Consider the following 14,930-nt stretch of genomic DNA (forward strand, 5'->3'; position numbering starts at 1 on the left):
AGATACAAACTGTCAGTTTTATTTGTTTTGAATCAGAAGAACTGAAAAGAAGTTACTACATTAAATAAATTCTCTCTCTTTCCAGCCACATGCTTATTATGAGGGCACCTGCATACAGAAGGACTTGATTCAGGCATCCAGCACTTTCCCTAAAAAGAGGAAAATACTGCAAAAATGCAGTACTTCAAATATTCATGAGTATGTGCCAATCCACAAGCCAAACTGCATGTTGTAGGAGAAAGCAGAAACTTCTTAAGGTAGCTAGTTTAATAATTTTCAATTTATAATATGCATTCAGAAATCTTCTGCACACATACTCAACTGCAGTTAACAACACACAATCTATTAACACATCCCTTTGAAAACTAAATAGTCTGCTAACCCATACAAATTAAACCACTACCTCTGATATACAATTCTGGAATAAACAAATGCTAAGCACTGAATTAACTGTGGGAGTGACTTTTTAGTAATAATGGTACACACCAAAAACTTTGTGCAAGTCACACATACTGTATGTAAAACACATACAGTATACTACTCTAATGTGGCTTCTGCTTCAGTGCCAGGAATACTTCATTATCAGGAATGAAAAGATACTTTTAAAATTATTTCTAGGCAATTCAGAGTTGGTTTGGGCTTCTTTCCACTTTCCAAAAGTAAATGAAAACACCTTTTGATACTTTTCAAACACTGGAAAAACAGTAACTACAGTTGTGACACTGAAATCTTATAAAAATGAACATAAAAGGAATTATTGCTTTTAACCCTGGTAGTATTAATTTGCAATATTATGGGTATTATTTGTATATTTTACAAAATCTCTAATCGGAGTGAAGTAAAAGCATTTTATGCGTACTCATGAACAATCAAAAAGTACAAACCAAACTTTCTGCTTCAGATTCCTCCCTATATGGTAGCGCTTTAGAAGGACTAGGGGAGAGAAACTGCTAGAAAAAGTGTTTTTGCACTCCATTTGTGACTATTAACAGCTACAGCTTATCTTTGTAAAATAAGTAATTACATACTTAGAGCAAACACATTCATAAGTTTGATCTAGCTAGAGCACATTTTCATCGCTTTTTCAGTACAGAAGTACACTTTTCCCTTATTTCTTTATCTTCCATCTGTTCTTTCAACATTCCTGTTTTAAGCAGTGGTCAATAAGAGACATTCTCTACCAAAGTGCTACATACTGAAGTTAGACTCTAATTAGACACTTATTATTCTGCTGCAACGCTGAACACTGATCTAACAAATCTATCTAGATCCCAGTAAGTTCATTATAGTCTAGCTTCACTATTTCCTATTACAACATTAACGGCAATGAGACAAGACAGTGATTGAAACTTTGTATTTTTCGTAAATGGAAGAAAACTTAGTAAATTTGTTTTCTTGCTTACTTAGCTGTGGTTTATATACTGCTACTACACAGTTACAACAAATTTCTTCCAGCTATTATTGATGATTTCATTGTGCTGTTAGCAAATTAGTCCCAAAATCTTTAAGAAACCAACAACGGAAAAGGATTCAAAGGTCCACACATCTAACCATGTTACGCTGATCTGACCAAATAATCTTGAATATACAGCCAAGTAGAGACTCAAAAAAATTATTAGAATTTACTCCGAAGTCATTCAAACTGAGGATAAAAGGAAGTATATCACCATGCTGATTAAAACTAAACCATTTGTTGGACGTAAAAGTTCTACATAACATAGAAAGTGTTGTATTGTGCAGTTATGAGCTCTCAAAGTAGCATTCTCAATGAAATCAGAAACAGTAACTTCTTCAAACATTTAAGAGAGCTAAATTCATTCTTGAAAAGTAGTAGCCTGGTGTTCTCAGTCCATACTTAAGAATTCAGCTAAGCTACAAAGATGAAAGAACAGCACCACCTAGTTCTCTATTTAAAAGTTTTCAAATATTATCATCCATTGATTTATTTTTGTAATCTATATTCACATATGTATGTGTATTCTGCAATGAAATCTGTCACATTTCCATAGGAAAGAATACTAACGAGTTTGTCAGGAGTTATTAAAACATCTGATGTAGATACTTTACAGGTGTATTCTGTGAAACAAAGAATGCATATGCAAGAATGCTAGACTTGTAATAATATAAATATTGTTCTGAAGCACAATAAACATCAAATGGATTGCTCATCCGTCCCTAATATTACTTGTGGGACCATTTCTCTAATTTAATCAAAACACTGTATTTGTATTGATTCCCCCATACAGTAGTCTGACACTTTATAGTATGTATACGTGTTAGAGATGCAAAAAACATATTCATGATACAGACATCACAAAAGCCTCAGCAACATGTTTAAAAAAGTAAATTGTAGCTCATGCAAGTTGTTTCATAGTTACTTTTCTACTCTGCAAACAGTAGAAACCTTTCAGAAATGGGGTAGATATTTTAGTGGTTAGTTGGACTGAAGTTTTCATATCAAGAATTTCCCTGCTCAAGAATCAGATAAGTGTATTTGAACAATTCAGAAGTTTACCGTGACACAACAGCAGCACGTAAGAACCTACCAAGAATCTTAACCAAGTTTTACTATCATAGATGCCTGTGTTTCAATTTGATAGGCACATAGCCACACATGCAGAATAGTGAGGCTATTTTTCTAGACATACTAGATTTTTTAAAAGCTCGCATCAACGGGACATAATAGCAGTGGAGCTTTATTTCTGAAGACATCTTCTGTTTTGACATTGATATTCATCAGTCAACTCTGATTTCTTACACTAACATACATCGCACTAGATATTTTCGTAAGTCTCTTAATTGAAATAAAGCATGTGACTGATACTGTGACTATTCTGGATAGTACTGCATTTTACACTGCAATCACAGAATCATTAAGGTTGGAAAAGACCTTTAAGATTACCAAATCCAACTGTCAACCCAACACCACCATGCCCACTAAACCACATCCCACAATGGCACGTCTTTTAACATTATAGAGAACATGCAGGTTAACTGCACCTACAAAGTGTTCTAGCTGAAATGTTCAAATCAAATAATTTATTTATCTAACTTAGAACAAGGAAAATTAAATGAAGCTACATTGAATGGATCTCATGCAGCACATTGGCATCAATATGCTGAAGTTCACCTAAATTCCTGGTTTTCATACAGTAGCTTTTGAAGTCTTTTCAGCTCTCAAATTTGATCCTTCCCACCAATGCCTGTAAGAAGTTTTCCATGCTGTACTGATGGAAAAAAATCAGGCTCTTACTGGACAAGAGACTAGAGCCTTACGACTACCTCACTAAAAAGCTTCTGTAACTGGTATCCCCGGCAGGAGTCAGGCCCCAGTACCAGAGACTGACTCCCACTGGCTCCCACAGAATCACAGAATCATTAAGGTTGGAAAAGACCTTTAAGATCATCAAGTCCATCCATCCCCCTCCTCACTGCTGTTAGTGCATATTTGAGGAAAGTAGAGAGAAGTAGGGGGAAGAAAAGAAAACAATAATAATTAAAAAAAAAAATCTAAGCCTCCTATCACATCCTTCCCAGGTATCTTCTCTGCCAAGGTAGAGAAGAGCATGTCCTCATATAGTTTCCACAGAAAGCACTTGCCCTAAAACCTTCACTTGTTGCATTTCATCACCTGAGGAAAGGAGGAGGTGAAGAGTCATAGCAGAAGATGAAAAGGTATGCTGTATCCTACAAGTCTGAAGTTATAGAGCATTTTGTTCCAGCCTAATCTTCATATCTGTCTTGGTCTTTCACAGCAAAGGCTTTTGTGGTTAACTCTAGAGGGGATGTTTTATTGCTAGGGCAAATAAGTTGCCCCATTCCCTGTCCCCCATCTATGTACCTACCTACCTATCATCCATGAAGGCCACTTCGGCTTTGGCATGGCATGGCATCACTCACTTGTTGCACAGTTGACACATCAATGTAAACAGATCATATAGGAACGGAATTTGAGGCCTTCATCCTCACAGTCTTAAGGGAAATCCCTTCATGCATACAGAGTAGGGCTATTTCTGTTTCCCCACTTCAAGTCTTGCAGCAGCAAACGGAAGAAACAAAGCTTGGTTTTCCGGACAGTATCCTAGGCAGACAAGGGCTGCAGGGAGATTACTCCACATTTATCTGTGACCAACTAATCACTTATTTTGAAATTTCTTTCTGAAGATATTTCTTTTCAATAAGAAGTTCAAATGACAAGGGTTTTTAATGACAAATTTAAAGAAAAAAGCCTATGATATTAACAATTCATTAAACAGAAAATTGTCATTTAAATTATGTAGGCTACTGGATTCTGGTTTCCTGTTGGGATTCACAGTGCATTTCAGTTTGCAATAGGCATAATCTAACAAACATTACATGCATCTGCACTTCCAAATTCTGCAATACAGATGTCACAGTAAATGATGAATACCCCTTACAGAACATGCTCAACTGCCTTCATTATCTAGATTTCCTGTTATTCCATTTTGCGTCAGATGGGGAAAAAAATGTGGTTTCGTAAAAAAGCAAGTGAGACGTCTGTTTTAAGAGACAAAAGCAAATCTGTACAAAATCTGATATAATTCTTTTTCTCAAAATCCAAAGACAGTTTTGGAAATTCTGCAATCATGATATTTTAAATTATACCCCTCCCAAGTATTGCTTACACAAAATATATACAAGCCTATTCACTTAAAATAATCTTATGTTCCAAGCTATTTTGAAATTATATTAATCTTTCACATTAGCCATATGTGAATATCCCATAAATAAGTATACAAGCCATTGAGGTTTTTATCTACCATAAATAAAAAACAAATGGCCCATATATTTCTATTGATCACATACTTTCCACACTACCTCCAGAAGTCACCATTCAGAACACAGCAAAGCAATAATTTATAATTTCCAAAACAAAGATTACTTAGGAAGCAGAAAACATTTTAATTTTAGTCTGATCCAATTCTAAATTCCAAACTTATTTTGTGGGGAAATTATGTGAGCTCTGGACCATTCTTTAAGGAGTCAGTGAGACTTATTCACTCTAAGAACAGCATACATTTTGCATTTTACATACCAAAAAAGAAGCATTAACCAGCAGTTTGTAACACACAAACTTTACAGTTAGTGAGGAAATATGCCAAATACTTGACAAAAATTCCAAATAAGGTAAGGATGTTCGGAAGAAGCTGAGCAAATAGTCAAGGTGCTAGCCCATACTTAATTTACTTATACACTACTTGTGTTCAAATACACATCATCTTGACTATGTTTATATAAGTAGCAGTCAAGATATATCCTAAGACAGTAACATGTAAGACTGAGGACTCTAGCCTTTAGAGGAAGCACAGTCTATAAAGCTAATTTAGTTCTAATTTGTTTTTATAGCAAAAGATGAGACACATTCTCTTTTAATATGTAATGTCCTAGTAATTGTCCGACTTGATATTTAAGTTTTGAAAAGCTCCTGCATGTTAGGTCTTGCTAACTTTGCTACAATTGGTTTTAATTTAAAATTGAACGGATTCCCTTTAGTCTGGACAGACATCATTTTTCATTAACCAAAAAGATTAGGATTTCATTAACCAAACAAGATGGTACTTATAGCTTCCTCCATTTTAGTCCAAATCTCACCTATTTTTCATAATATTACAACGTCACACTATACAACCCTGGAGACATCAGTAACTTTATTAGAAATCTGCAAGTGCAATGGAGAAGTTAAAAAATGGTAAAGTTAAGAGGAAACCGCAATGCCATGCTTACTCCAATGAACAAGATACTTCACATGTCACCTAAAAATCACATGAAAATTGCAATGTTAGTTTAAGGTTTCCTCCAAATACAAAGAAAAGTTCTCTCATTTTCACTACTATTATTTTAGATGTTAAGAAAAGAATTAATGTAAAGGAAATTCTACAGTATATTCCTGTCTATTATACCATTTTACGACCTGTCACAGATTTGAGATACTCTGTTAATTCTTAATTAGCAATCAGTTTAGTGAGTAATCTCTCTAGTCACTGCACTTATTTTCCAATTTGCAAATAGCTGCGGTTTGACATTTTTGTATACTTGAGCATATAAAAAAGTTTCTTTTAGTTGATGACCTGGAGTGTGAAGAAATGTTTTCAGACATCAAAGTTTTACTTTTCTTGTATGAACTGTGCAAACCAATGGAGACTTCTTCACTGTTCTTCAATTTACATCCACCAGTGTATCTCAATGAAGCACCAACTAGCATGCCAAGATTTAAACTTCACATACAAAAAACCCCATATTAACACTCAGAGAAGAAGAAGAAAAAAAAGCCTTTGAAAGGGAAAAATATAAGATGAGCTCGACATTGGAATATATTTTGTACAATCTTTTAATTAAAATAAAGTTTTAATACTGAGCTCCAGCTTGATTTTGTCTGCACTCTCATTGCTTTTGCTTGGTATTTTGTTACAGAAAAAAAAAAAAATCAGTACATAACAAATTTGTATTGCAAAGTAGCATATTTTTTCAGTAGCAACTTCAATAACCTTAAACCCTACATAATTCTAAAAACTGATTGCTTCTGCTTCAACTAGCACAGCTTTTCTCCTTGTTAGGGACTAACCAGAACAGCCTTCCTACCTTATAGCATAGCAGGAATAAAAGCAGGTCAAGTTACACTGTTAATCCAGCAGATGTAGGTCAGTTTGGGATAAATATCGGAACGAATGGAAAATACCAAAGCGCCTACTACAACTGCTGCTGTGAAGTAATTTGGCCTTATTCTCTTCAGAGCTGTCAGTCAGTCGCCGTTGTGGAGTTTCCAGTGTTGGACTTTGAAAAGCCAGAGTTTTTAAGACTTAGATGGGTCAGTACAGCCGTGCCGGGCTATTCAGCTTCTGCCAGAAGAAGTAGTAATAATGCAATGCATTACAAATTGATGATATCCAGAAAGGCATAACTGTATTTTCATATGTGGTCACAAATTATTTTTGCATGTAATAGATAAAATAACCCGAGTATGCTGAGACTTGGCAATTGACTCACCATTATTAGAATAATTTTCTGATTAATATTGTGCTATATAAGAAGTTTAAAACGTAACGAGAATATTTTCACCTCTAACATAAGAAAACAGTCTCTCTTGCATTATCCTTCCCATCCAACAAAGAAAAAGACAGGTAGTCAACAAACTGTTTAATATAAAGATGATGATAGAGGGAATATCAAAGCTATGCAGACAACCACTATACTGCATATACGATGATATGCGCTGTTTTACAAATAACCTAAACCTTGCCAACTCCATTCACAGAACAAAGAATAAGCTGGAGGAGTTCAGAAATATACCTCTATGTGAACAAAGCTTTATGTGTATGTATATACACAATACAGAGAAACCTTCAGTTCTGGAAGAGCTTTAGAGATTCAAACTGAGAAACACAGACTATACATTAATTTTTCTAACACAGAGGAGCAGCTGCCTACGGACAGTTAATATTGTTTAACAGCTATGTAAGAAAAAAGGAGAATCCTAAATTGAGTGTTACAAACTAGAAAAGAGTTAAATTTATGTATTTATAGTAATGTAAAGCTATATTAACAGTGATTTGCTGCTACTTAAAATGTGAAAGCTATGAAAGTATTGACACTCTCCAGGAGCCATTTGATTAAACTAAAAAGCAGTAAATACAACTCAAACCATGGATAAGAAGAAATGGTCTTTACCTCAAAAGTCCCAAACTTGTCAGACAGTAAAAACACTCCTGAGTAAGGCTTCATAGCTCCCAAGATCTCCGTTTTGCAAATAAAAGGATGGCAAAGGATGCAAGTATGATTTTATTTTTCACATTTACAGACATTAGGGAAAGGAGGTAGGACTATAGGTAGGCAGACATTGTTAAAGGAAGAAACAGAGTCTTCCAGTCCATCTACATTAAAAATAACAACCTACATTCTTCACTAAATCCTTTTTGCCTGTTCCAAGTTCTCCATTTTAGGAAGTCCTACATGCAAAACACTAGTATTAAGAGAGAGCACTGGAAGATGCAATACACAGCCTCCAGTGTTAGCACTCTGTTTCGTCATTGAAATAAATGTTCTCTGCTTCTTCCTCTCCCCCCTTGAAATGCCATTATGACAGTGTCCTATGTATCAACATTTAAAGGACTCATCCTGAGCTTATTGTGCACTAACATAAGAGAAATTGTAAACATTTAGACTTTGTCTTTAATCTTTGTTAATAAAATTCAGTGAAAAGATCCTAAAATAGGTTCATAGAAAAAACAAATCAACAAAAAACCCCACACACAAAGAGAACCCCACAAGATTAAGAACCCTTGCAGTCACTTACATTCATTTTTTCAAAATACTTAATTCTTTTCAAAATGTTTTCATTATGTAGAAAGGCAAGCTGTTCAAGGGCAGATTCCTGAGAGAAATCATGATTTTACAAGTTACTCCTTGCCACTGGAATTTGTTATTTGCCTTTCTTCCTTTCAAACACACCTCAAAAAACTCCTTGGGAAGAAGGGATACACTCATTAAGTTCATACTTAATATTGATGCAATCCCAGAGGAGACACCTACTAAACTATGTCTAATACTTTTACCATTCTACATTTGTTTTGGAACGTGTGTTTTAAAAAGCATGTCAGTGGCATTCTCTCTAGAGAGGACCCTCCATTGTTTTGAGGGTGTCTAACAGAATTAGCCTATCATTAGATTCATGTTTTAAAACAAAATTGAAATGTACTCTTTTTTCTTGGAGAAGGCATCAAGAGGACAATGACAGCATCTTCTACTTCTGCTTTTTAAATATTAGATGAAGAGGGAATCATCGATCTAAGATAGGCAGCCTCACTCTGGTTATACTGCTATTCTCTTGGCAACTACCTGATGTCCAGGTCTAGGTGTCTACCATACACACAGTTGTTATCAGTTACTTAATAACAATTTGTGATGCATATTGTAAAAAAAAAAAAAAAACACAAACAAACCAACTCAAAATCCAATCTTGACTTTACATAGCAACATTAAAAGATTAATTCTTTGGTGGAAAGTGTAAAGATAATCACATTCAACACATTTTGTCAATAGTAGGATCAGGCCAGAGTGATGGGAAAGCTACTTATGAGAGCTAAGGCTTCTATAATAAAAAAAATACGGCTTAAAGACATTCATAGTACATAATGGAATTGCAAACAACAATTAAGTAAATTTAAAAGCAGAGGGAGATTCACTGTTCTACATTTCTGAAATAGGAAAATATTAAAAAGAGAACTACCAAGAAAGTAGACAAGAAAAATTTGTTTCAACAGAGATGCTTCTCTTGATCAACATTTCTGTGGAGTTACTTCTTCACTGAGAAACTTCAAAACTATTTACTGTTGAATTGATGATAGAAACTTGATAAATATTTTGAGTGTAAGAGTGATAAATATTATGACAGTGAGTGATCCTTACTCATGTATTCCTCAAGGAAGTTGTGCAAGGTCATCAACGGGAATTTGGATTGTTTAGTTACTTCTTGTTCTAAACCTGAATGTCCACTGCTATATGATGGTGATCAATAAAAACACATGAAGAACTCAAAAGAATTCATAAAACATGAACTAACCAGAGAACTAAGCAGCTAATAAGTCTACCAAGCCTTGATTAGGTTGACAGAAGTCACATAGACAGCCACCATCAAGTAGAATGATACATTTTATGTTTCAATTTGTGTGTAAAATATTCCAAATGAAAATTGTATCAGAACTTCTATTCCGTAATTGTATCTATCCTCACAGAACTTACAGAATTACAACAACATGCTTTTGACTTGCTGTACACCGTATTAGTGTAACAACACTTAGTTGTCAAGACATTCCCAATGGATACAGCATTGGGTTGCCAAGATTTTGCTAGCAGAAATCCTACTGAAAACTCAAAACACAATCTAGAAACACATGACATTGAGTAATGTATGACAACTTTGTCTTAAATCAGCTTACATGATCTGAGAAATAGCCATTTGCATATTTGCGCTTTTTTTTTAATTTTTATTCTGCTTGTAAAAGATCTGGGCTTATTAAAAAAAAAGTCTCACCTGTACATAATTACCTGTCTTCACTGATTTGTTGCATCAGTGATCACAGTTTCAAACAAATTAAAGTGTCCCTACATTATTTTCATTAGCAGACAGGTTGCAAGCATTTGAAGTGTCTGAAGAAACCACGTTGAGAAGATTTGCCTGGTGTTGGCAAAGAACAGAAAGTTGATCGTTTGCTGCCAGATACAGCACTATCCAGTGTCGTCTCAGAAGCAGAGCACATTAAGGCATTAGATGCCATTTGCATTATCACACAGCAGGGGGCTACAGCAGCTACAATTCCAGGATAATCTTAACCCATATCTGTATACTACGAAACCAACAAAACTATTTTTAATATTACAGTTTCTCACGTGATAACTCTTTACAGTAAAGAACTTTTTCAGGTTGCATAAAAACAGCTCAGGTGATGTACTTCAGTTATTCTAAATATATGCTCTATATACTGTCCTCCAACTGTTAAGTTTGTCTAAGGAAGGCTGAATTCACAAACTGAGCCAAACAATCAGACTGAAACAAAAACGTAAGGGTGACTGTAAACATACATAACAGTTTAACTGCTTGAGACACCGCTTCAGTACTCCAGAATCGTTACAGTGCACAAGCTAGGAAAAACAGCAGCCAGAGATCCTACTATTTTCACAGCAAACGCGGGAGAGGGCAGGGCAGACTAATATCATAGCCGAACTCGGATGACAAACCGCTTCTCAGCTCAACATGTTATTATTCCCTCTTCCACCTCCATCGCTCCCCTTTCACAGCGAGCAGTTGACACTGGGCTCTTTTACTTCTTGTTTGCCTCCTTTCCAAAGGGACTGCTTGCTGCTAATGCTATTCCACGCACAAGCTGAGAAGCATTATTCTATGTCCTCTTCCCTCAGCTGATGCTTCATCAACACTCAGGACAGATTCCTTAAGCAAGTCTCTCCACAGATCATGCCAGAAAGGCACACTTCCATAACACGACACACGTCAGCTTGACTCTTTGTCACCTTGTCTTTAAACTTAATTAGCTTCAGTTTCACTAACAGGAACCATCCTTAGTTACAATCCAGAAGTGCTTCGAATCCTCGGAACAAAGACGTTATTCATGCACAGAGCTGACGAAAAACCTGCGTAGCCCATGGCCCACAAACTGAAGAATCGGAGGAATCTAACAAATCCATTGAGCCACTTCACAAACATGAAAAATTACTTTTAAAAGCAGGGATAAAGCTGCCAACAAGAAATGTGTCTAATACGGTAACTGTGTCTGCTAGTTGTGCCACAATAAATGGCAGAAACCAAGAAAACAACATTTATGAAGTAGCACTATAAAGTGAACTACAAGAATTTGATATTCTGTTAGATACAGTCACTGTGCAGGACAGTCTTCTCCCAGAAAATATTTACTCATCTTCTTATCCATTCTCCTTTATCTTGGGAGAAAAGGATAGTAGAAGTTATTTCCTCTTACTCCTGTCTGAGGGTTACACGTTCTTTATAACCCTCCCCCCCCCTTTTTTTTTTTTTTAAATAGTGCCCCACAAAAATGCCTCCTGAAACCGCACTCTGCTGAAGTGTGGTATACAGAGTGCCTCGGTATTTTTGATTGCCGTTTTAATCGTGAGCTGAAAAAAATAATTGTGTGAAAAACTGAAAAGAGGGAGAGGTAAGCTGGGAGGGTAAGCTGGGTAACACGTTAAGCATCGCTTTTCCTCATCTGCAAGGACAGGCCCGATCTGGTTATTTTCACACAGTCACAGTCAGATTTGTATTACACCCCTTTTCTTGCAACGTGTTTTTTGCCTGATACAGTTCACAGGGTGACATTTTTGCCCGGCACACTCTCTGAACTGCGGTGAAAGACATCACTGTTTTTAGATCACCGGTTTACTCTCACAACTGCGATGCGCTGAATGCGGCTGATTGCATCGTAGGAAAGATCAAGTCCTGCTCCTCCTCCTCCTCCTCCGCCAGCAGCAGCAGCCGCCCCGGTTTTATGGGTGACAGAAAGCCGGTCCCGACGCCCACCACGCCTCCCCCGACCTTCCGCAGGGCGACGAACTGACAACTCGCAGGGGAACGCAAGGGGCAGCGCAGCCGCCCCCGGGGTCAGCCCGCCGCACGCGCCCCAGCGCGCAGCCCTGTACAGCACCCACACAGCGGCGGCTCCTCGCGCCGTGACGTACCGGGCAACTCGCAAACGTCGGTAAAGAACACGCAGCGCCTGCCCGAGGGGACGCTCCCTCCCGGTGCCCCCTTCCCCTCGTTCTCGCACCCACGGCCGGTAACTTCCCCGGGAGGTGGAGCGGTGGCACGCGGGGCTTCCTGGGCGATTGGGGGGGGGGGGAGGGGGAGGGCGCAGGTGTTGAGGCTCGTGTGCTCCGGCACCCGGGCTGCCACGGCCGCTACTCCCGCCGGAGACCGCCCGACACATGACGCAGCCGAGGGAAACGCAAAATGTATTAAACTTGAGCGAAATGGCACGACGGTGGCGGCGGCGGCGGCGGGGGGGGTGGGGGAGAGGGATATAAATTTAAAAAAAAAAATCTTACAAGGTCACTAAGTTTAATCGCCTCTTGGCCTCTCCCTCCCAAACTGAAATGCCCCTCACGCCGAGCGAGAGGAGAGGGACACCCCGCCGCCCCCCCGGCCAGCGAGCGGCTCCCTGACCCGTCGGCACCGCCGGACCGGGCCCGCCGCCTTCCCCGGCCCTCGCGCCCGACCGTTACCTCCCCCGCCCCGCCCCGCGCCGGCCCCGCAGGGCGGCGGGAGCGGGCAGGGAGGGGGCTGCGCCGCCATCCCGCAGCCGCCGCCGCTGAGGGGGGCAAACTCCCGGCGGCAGCGCAGTGCCGCGGGCTCGGCTGCCGGCTCGCCTTCCCCCCCGAGCGGGAGAGGTCTGGGGGACGGAGCTGCCGGAGGCAGAGGCGGCGGTCAGCGGCGCGACAGCAGCGTGCCGCGAGCTTCCCTCCGCGGCGGCCGCTACACTCGATTCGGACGGATATAACGTTAATTAGGGGGAGCGGCGGCGGCGCGGGGGGCGAGCAGGCGGCGGCGGGGAGGGAGGGAGGAAGGAACACATCCAGCCTGGAAACTAGCTGCAGGATGAGCCGCCCGGAGCGCCGTGGCGAAGGGATCCGGTTCTCCACCGTCTGCTCACCCGCTGACCCCCCGTATCTATTTTACACCCCACATACAGGCACGCGTTGGCGGCGGCGGCGCGAGCGAGACACGGACACCGGCTCCGTCTCCCCGCCGGGGCGGCACGGCAGGAGCCCGCGCCTTTCCGCGGGATGTTGTTGCAGCGCACACGCCGCTTGCTGCGGCTGCGCTCCCACTTTCAGGGGCATGTTTGCGGCGGGCGAGCGGGCAGGTGGAGACGGGGAGTTGAAGGGGCGGCTGCGGGGCTTGTCGAGCGGCGGCGGGACGCGGGGGGGAGGCTGAGCGGGGGGAAGAAGGGCAGAAAGGGTTAACAACCGCGCGGCGCTGTAGCGCTGGGTAGCGATACCCGGGCGGGAGGCCGGGGGCGCCCGGGGAGGAGAAGGCGGCGGCGCAGGGGGCGAGGGAGGGAGCGGGCCAGGAGCGGAGCGGCGGGGGAGGCCCAGCGGCGGGGGGAGGGGGAAGGGGGGCCGGGGATGCCCCGGGCCGCGGCGGTGCCCCCCCAGGGTCCCTCCCCGCGCGCGGGGCAGGGGTGGGGAGGAGGCGGTACCTTGTACGAGGATCCCGCAGAGGCTGTAGAAGCGCAGGAGCGCGCCGGGCTTCAGCCGCATCCTGGGGGCTCCCCTCGGGCTGGGTGGGCGCCAGGCACGCAGATCCGCAGCCTCCCGCCGCTCCGCTCTCCGGGCGCTTCCTTCCCCCCGCAGGAGCGGCCGCCGCCGCCGCCTCCGCCGCAGTGTCTCCCTCGCTGTATCCAGTGGGGTGAGGAGGAGGAGGAGGACCAGGGTCGCGGGGGTGGATTGGGGAGGGAGGAGGAGGACGAGGAAGGGGGAGCGGCTCTCCCCGCTGGCTCCGGCGCTGCTGGGCAGGTTCAGGTTGCCCCCGCGGAGCGGTGCCGGGTGCCTCCGCTAGCTCCCCTTGTCCCCGCCGGCGTCTCTGTCCGTCCGCCTCGCCTCGCTTCTCCCGTCCCGTCCCGCTGGCGGGCGGGGGCTGCGCTGGCGCCGCAGCGCGCGGGGAAGCTCTGCGCTGCTCCGCTCCGCTCCGCTCCCAGCCGCTTCCCGGCTCGAGACACAAGGGCAATCTCTGCTTGCGAGGCTCCCTGGCCTCACCCCGCCCCCGCCTCAGGCCCCACCCCTTTCACGGTGGAGCCACGCCCCTGATCCCGCCCCCGGGGCCACACCCCAGCCCTCCCTGTGCCGTGGGCACTCCCCTGCCTTGGCCACACCTCCACCGCCACGGCACGCCCCTTGGCCCCTGGACCGCCCCCTCAGGTGGGTGTGTGACTGGCGTCGGCGGCTCTCCAATAGAAAGACCCCGGCTTCGGCCGGACGGCCAATGAGGCGGTAACAGAGGAGGCGCGAGACTCCAGGTTACAAAACAAACGGGCGTTTTTCAGATTCCTACGTCGCGAGCAAGGTGCCAGACCCTATCTCCTGCGCCGCTGAGTGGCAGCCGGCTTGAGCCAATCGCGGAGCGTCCCGGCTCCGCGGCGGCTCTCCAGCCAATGGGCGGTGAGCGACGAGGGGGCGGGGGCGGGCGGCGGGGCGCTGTCCAGGCTCAGTCCTGAAGTGGCGGCCGGCGGCGCACGCGACGAGGCGCGGGGCTAGCTGGTGGCGGCAGCGGGCGCCTAAGGAGAGGCGGGGGCGCCCCGGGACAGAGCGCACTGGGCGGCGGGGAGGGGGCGGCGCTCCCAGCTGCCTCACCGGCGGCGCGGGGATGCGGGGAGCCCCGCCGCCGGGAG

General features: G+C 43.2%; 1 protein-coding gene across 1 annotated transcript in view; it reads right to left on the reverse strand.

Annotated features, from left to right (window-relative positions):
- CADM2 (cell adhesion molecule 2) overlaps positions 1-13,803 on the reverse strand; it is a gene marked incomplete at both ends in the record, with an annotated part of 680,137 nt that extends 666,334 nt beyond the window's left edge. The window contains one exon of the mRNA XM_082009314.1: positions 13,743-13,803. Coding sequence (XP_081865440.1) covers positions 13,743-13,803 — 61 coding nt within the window. The remainder of the gene's footprint in view (positions 1-13,742) is intronic.
- Positions 13,804-14,930: the final 1,127 nt, after the last annotated feature.

Source organism: Phaethon aethereus (genome assembly GCF_964289735.1).
Source record: "Phaethon aethereus genome assembly, chromosome: 1".
In the NCBI taxonomy this organism is placed as follows: Eukaryota; Metazoa; Chordata; class Aves; order Phaethontiformes; family Phaethontidae; genus Phaethon; species Phaethon aethereus.